The 6,000-nt window shown below is 44.1% G+C and overlaps 1 protein-coding gene across 1 annotated transcript in view; it reads left to right on the top strand.

Annotated features, from left to right (window-relative positions):
- Positions 1-2,889: 2,889 nt before the first annotated feature.
- Positions 2,890-6,000, top strand: part of ptprz1a (protein tyrosine phosphatase receptor type Z1a) — a 78,894-nt gene continuing 75,783 nt past the window's right edge. The window contains 1 exon segment of the mRNA XM_018704916.2: positions 2,890-3,401. Coding sequence (XP_018560432.1) covers positions 3,341-3,401 — 61 coding nt within the window. The 5' untranslated portion in view covers positions 2,890-3,340.

Here is a 6,000-nt window from a genome sequence, read left to right as displayed (position 1 = left end):
GCTTTACTGAATGACTCACACAGTAAACAGGTGAAAGGAGGAGAAAGAAGAAAAGGTTTCTCACCATCTGACCCCGTTAGTTTTCCTCTACTGATTGTTTCAGGTCACAGGCTCATGTCGGAGGGAAAATCACTCTCAGCCTGAGTGCAGTTTGCAGGAAAGTCATGGAAAACTGTCGGAAAAGCTCCCAGAAAAATCCCTGAATGGGTGCTCTGTGGGAGTACAACTAATTTTATTAGCCCCCTTGGAAACATTCAACCTAACAAGTGGAAAGCAGTTTCTGCATAAATTAAAGATAATCCAGAGTAAATTATGCAAATATATTCGCTCAGATAAAGGAGGGGGCGGTGTGGTCGTTTATTGTGAGGTTAAAAAATCTGAGCCAGTGGTTCAAACCGAACTAAGGGAAACTTCACCCAAAGGTTTGTGAGGGCTCGGTCTGTGAGGAAACAACACAGGGATGTTGCATCATCCCGTCAGTCAGCCGCTGTTTTCACCTTAACTCCAACAAAATCAACATGCAGGGACTTGAAACTGTTTTTTTACAGAGAGATAATCCAGCATAGTCAACATTTAGTCAAAAAGAAACTTAGCGGAAGACGTTAATCATCATGTTGTAATGAAGGTGAGAGATTTCAAAGCTTTCCTTGATGGACAGATTCACCTGTCAGAGCAGAAATTAGCTGCTGGATGCCCGACTGTGGTAGAAGGCCCAGGATTATGAGGTTTTTCCTGGTGGATTCTCATTAAAATCTGCTCCCAGACGCCTTCTCCAAACCTCAGTAACACCACCCATTAAACTTCTCCTTTAAAATCAGAAGTGAGAGAAGCGTTCAGATCCTCTACTCAAGTAAAAGTACCAATGCAGCAACAGAAAAAGTATATAAGTATCAAAACTTCATTGTTGAGCTACTGTATGAGGTGCGAGCAGAAAGTTCTGAGACTGATCCTGTTGCAAATGAACAGAGATGCTTGTGCAGCAGGTGTGAGCAGTAAGTCTTGCGAGTCAGTATTCTGTGTTACGTTGCATAATCAACGTGTTTTCGTGACTCTGTCAGGCTCGGAACGACTCATGGAGGTCCTGCTCTGTAAATGACCATCTGTGACTCACGCTGAATCTCTCTCTTCAGCTTGAATTTCATTTTGGAGAAGAGGACGATGTCAATCATTTGTGCAGAATGTCCTCAGGCGCCTGAGAACGGTGCAGGAGAACTCACCACTGATCCTGGGAAACAAATTCATGGGGCACAATCCTGCAAATATCAAAGAAACCAACGAGCATACTCACGATTGCTCCTGACCTGATGTGCTGTAACAGGCGTAGACCCAACTCCTATCATCGCTGATGATCCTCAGACTTCGACACACCTTCTTCTGCTCCAGGTGAAATCGTAAATACACACCTGTAAATGGTCACAAAACACCTGTAACACAGGTCTACGTTGATCACATGACTTAATGCATAATACTAACTCAGGAAAGTCTTTGCTAGCACCTGCTGCATGCACTTTACTGTGCTGTGCTTTGTTTGTTCTCATCATGAAGTCTTGGAACTTTCTGATCATATTTGATATAAAAAGCAAAGACCCAAAAAATAAGTGAACTTTGATTTTTCTTCTTTCCTCTCCTGTTAATCATCTCACTCTGATGATTAATGATTATATTGTGGAAACTAAGTCACCAAAGTGTTTATGACGCAGCTGATGACCAGCTCCACCTGCAGCAACTACAACAATAACACGAATAAGAAAAGAGTTTTCTTTGAAACAAGTACTTTTACTTCTCATACTTTAAGTACATTTTGATAATACTTCAGTACTTTTACTTTACATAGGATTTTGAGGGACTTTTAACTTGGCTACTTTTACATTGTGGTCTCTGTGCTTCTACTTATACAAAAGTGTAATTTTATTTCACTTGAATAAAGGTTATGAAGTTATTTTAAATATTCCTGCGTCTGTTTAAGAAGCCTTACATTTAAAGTTTAGTAATTGTTGGTATATAAAACACCTCTGCAGATAATGCTGTGTGTTGTGTTTCATTCTTCCTTCTATACACACTTAGAAATGGAGTCCACACACACACACACACACACACACACACACACTGAGACACTTTCCCAGAGTGAATTGTGATTTCTGGGTCACTGCTGATGCTTTGGTCTCCATTTCAGAGCGGGGTGGAAGTGTCTTTCAGGGGTCAGGAGGTCAGCGGCCCCATGAGCTCCACCACACACACACACACACACTTGAAAACAAAACGCCCCCACCTCCCAAAAAACTCTTCCTCTTTGCTGTTTCACTCAATTACTCTTTACGTGGTGTTAATGACTCCCTGCTGTCTGCAGGCTGAGAGTCACCAGCTGCTGCTGCTGCACCTGACCACAGTCACAGTCTCCTGCTGAGGGGGAGGCCGCTGCCATTGGGGAGTGTGGTGGTGTCCAACAATGTTTAGGTGGCTGGTTCGTGTCAGAGTAACATCCAGATGAAAGGTACGACCCTGTTATCTCTACGTTTACACTCTGTAAACACACACGTTTCCTGCTGGATTATCCACCACACACACACAGACCCTGTCCCAAAGGGTTAATGAGCTCGTGCTAATTAGATTCATTGATTAATAGAAACTGTGAGGATCTTAAAACCTTTAATATCTCAGTTTATATTCTGATAACACGGAGCAGGATTTTACATTAATGTGGGTCTAGTTGCTGGTTCAGAGTGTGTGAGGTTGGTGAATCTCTGCTTTCATTTCTTCCTCTGTTTTCCCTCCTTCTTCTCTTCATTTATCTCTTCTCCCTCTCAGTTTTTTCATCATATTATAATCTGTGTTCTCCATCTTTTTATTTCCTTTCCTCCTGTTTCCTTTATTTATTTCCTTCCTTTTCCATTTTCTCTTCCTCACAGGATTTTTTTTCAGATTTTCCTCCTTTCCCTCCTAACTTTCCTTAAGAAACAAACACAGAAGAACAGTTAACTGAATCATCAGTGTGTGGACAGTGTGTTGTGGTTTGGAGAAAGTGAGACCGGTGTGGCCGCGGGGCTGTGGGCGGTGCACAGCCTCAGTCTGGCGGCTCGTCCTCAGTCAGTCAGTCGGTGTGGAGGAGAGCGGACGGAGCGGAGCTGCGCACCGGGACCCGGGATCTGTACCACACACACACACACACACACACAGCGGCGACAACCAGCCCTCAGAGCGACCGACGCCACCGGCAGGAGCTGAGCTGAGCGGAGCGGAGCAGCATGGAGCTGTGAGGGCAGAGCACCGACCGGGACCTGCTCCCTCCAAAAAATCACTGTCTGATCTGTTTATTTCCCGCATCTGCGAGATTTCCCCCAACATGGAGACCAGAGGCTGCTGTCTGCTGCTGGCTGCTCTGCTCATCCTCCTCTGCCAACGAGGTGAGACTCACTGTTTTCCTGAAACCTTTAAACCTTCTCACTGCGCACGGTTCAACTTTGCTGCGGGAACTTTGCGGTGGTTGCGCAGCAGCTCCAGGTGAGCTGCGTCTGAAACAAACCACAGAAGAAGAAGTGGAGGTCTGTGTGTTTTTTGTTCGAATCCTAACGTGCTGTGTGTTGTGACCCGGATTGAACCTGCGCTGCGTAACGCGCCCTGATACAGAATCTGAAGTGTTTTTAAGGAGGTTTTTCTGCTGTGGTTTTGTGGTTTTGTGGTTGTGAGGTTGTGTCGTGTTGTCTGCTCGGTGATCCCTCCCCGGGTCCCACCTTCTGGTGGTCCCCCGGTCTGTGGGACCGCAGATTAAAACGTTGAGGGGTCGCGGGGGGCGTCACATATCAGCCCCAAACCCGAGCTGTCAAGCATGAAGAGAGAAGTTTGGACACGGTAGTCTGACTGGCTTATTAAGACTGTCAGAGGCTCCATATCTGGCAACAACAGCAGCAGTAATCCTGTAATGCATCTCAGTGACAGATACTATCACTGGAAACAGAGCTATACACCAGCAGACATCTGTTTTATCTCCCGTTCTGAGGCGTTTACAGTCAGAGAGCAGAGGGATAAAGATGTCTCTGCGCAGTGACTGTGGACTGAGGTCTCTGTTTAGGCCTGGATCTGTTTGATTCTGGGGGTTTTTGGAGCTAAAATCGGCCTGTTTCAGGTTTAAGTGGCATCTGTTTGTTGTGACTGCTCCAACCTGCCTGACCACAGAAATGAAGGGACTCAGGTTTAAAGAACGACGGGCTTTGTGCTCGACAGGTTGGAGGTTTTCCTTCGAGGTCCCTGTACTTTGATCTGGGCCAATCAGGAGCTGATAAACCTCCTTTTTCTGACGTACAGCAGCAGCAGAGCCTCTGTGTTGCTGACTCTCTGACTCTAGAACCAGGTTCTGCTCAGGACTCTTGGAACTTTGGTTCCATCCAGAGAACTGACCCCTGTTTCCACCAGTTTAGATCAGAACCACCATAAAAAGTGATGTGTCATTCCTGCTTTTATTTCATCACGGCTCCATTATTGCAACTCTTTATTCCTCTGCCTGAACAAAACATCCCTGGATGATCCAGAATGTTCTTTGTTCAGGGTTCAGGTCGAGACTGTGGTTTCACTCTCAGAGCCTCCACAACATCCATCAGCAGGTCTCTGAGGTCTTCAGACCAACACCTTCTGGTGGTCAAGCGGTCCAGGACTTAAGATCTGTGGACAGTGTCGATACCTTTAAGAAGCTGTGCAGGGTTTTATATTGTTTTAACTGTTGTATTTATTTTCTATTGTGAAGCACTTTGTGACTTTTGTTCTTGAAAGATTGGAGATAAATACATTCACTTATTACTTGGGGTGTTGTACAGCAGCGGATCTCATTGATCACCTGTGTAATTTGACTTTTTGTGGGATTGGTCTGTTCACTGTTTGACTGGGAGTTTAGCAAATGGTCGACATTGCCACAATGTTTAGATTTCTATTTGTACTCATGTTAAACAGAGGATGTGACAGTCGGGCGTGGCTGCCTCAGAGCTGTTTGATCATCACGTAATTAATTACTTTCACTGGACTGGAGAATAGAGCAGGTACCAACAAATGAAGCAAGTTTCTTATTTCAACTAAAGTGACTGAATACTCAGAATATTAATCTGAGATTAGGAACAGTGAAAGTTCAAGTTTAAATTGTCTAATAATCACAAGCCAAGTTAGATCTGTTTACTCATTGAAGTTATGTAGAAACGTTGCATCAACCTGAACTTCAAATTCCCCAGAAATATTTTTTTGTTCTACTGATGGTTTCCTGTCAAAAGTAAAACAATACACTTCAGACACTTCCTGTTTCCTTTCACTTGAGTTGTATGAGCGATGCTGAAGACCTTTTTAAACGTCTCTGAAGCTGATGGAGCTTCTCACAGACGAGTCAGTGAAAACAGTCCAGGTCCATTTAGTAGCTCTTCAGGAGCTCTCAGTCGTATCACATGACGTCCTTCAGCAGATGGAGCTTGTTCAGTTTGTGTTGGACTCGTGAAGATTTAGATTTCTTAGACTTGTCGTCCACATTGGTGTAAAAGTTTGAGACGATTGATGCTTTGGTTCAGCTTTGTTTCAGAGGATTGTTATTGGATCATTTCCTCTTCTTTCTTTTCAGTGTAAAAAATAATGATTCATTGGTAATTGGTCCTGAATTTTCACATTTCTTCAAATGCCCATCCCTTGGTCATAGTTTGTTCTCGATAATGTAAACAGCAGAAAACAACCTGTTCTGTAGATGGATGATTTGATCGTTCCTCTTTGTGTTTCCTCTCAGCTGTGTGGAAAATGTCCTTTGCTCTGTATCAGTTTGTCCTCACACCTCGCTGATGCTACATGATGCTGCACCGAGGGAAACATCCAAACCTGCGAATGCACAAATATTCCTCCTGTCTCGAGCATCAGTTTAGACTCATTTCTCTAAATTCAGCGGACACATTTTTGTTGTCTTAAGGATAGATTTCAGTTGGATTTGTTGTAGTTTTGATCACAACAATGAGTGTTTGTGATGATGGCGGGGGTTTAGCAGCT

Source organism: Lates calcarifer, linkage group LG10 (assembly GCF_001640805.2).
Source record: "Lates calcarifer isolate ASB-BC8 linkage group LG10, TLL_Latcal_v3, whole genome shotgun sequence".
Taxonomy (NCBI): Eukaryota; Metazoa; Chordata; class Actinopteri; family Centropomidae; genus Lates; species Lates calcarifer.
This window is presented reverse-complemented; position numbering and strand designations above follow the sequence as displayed.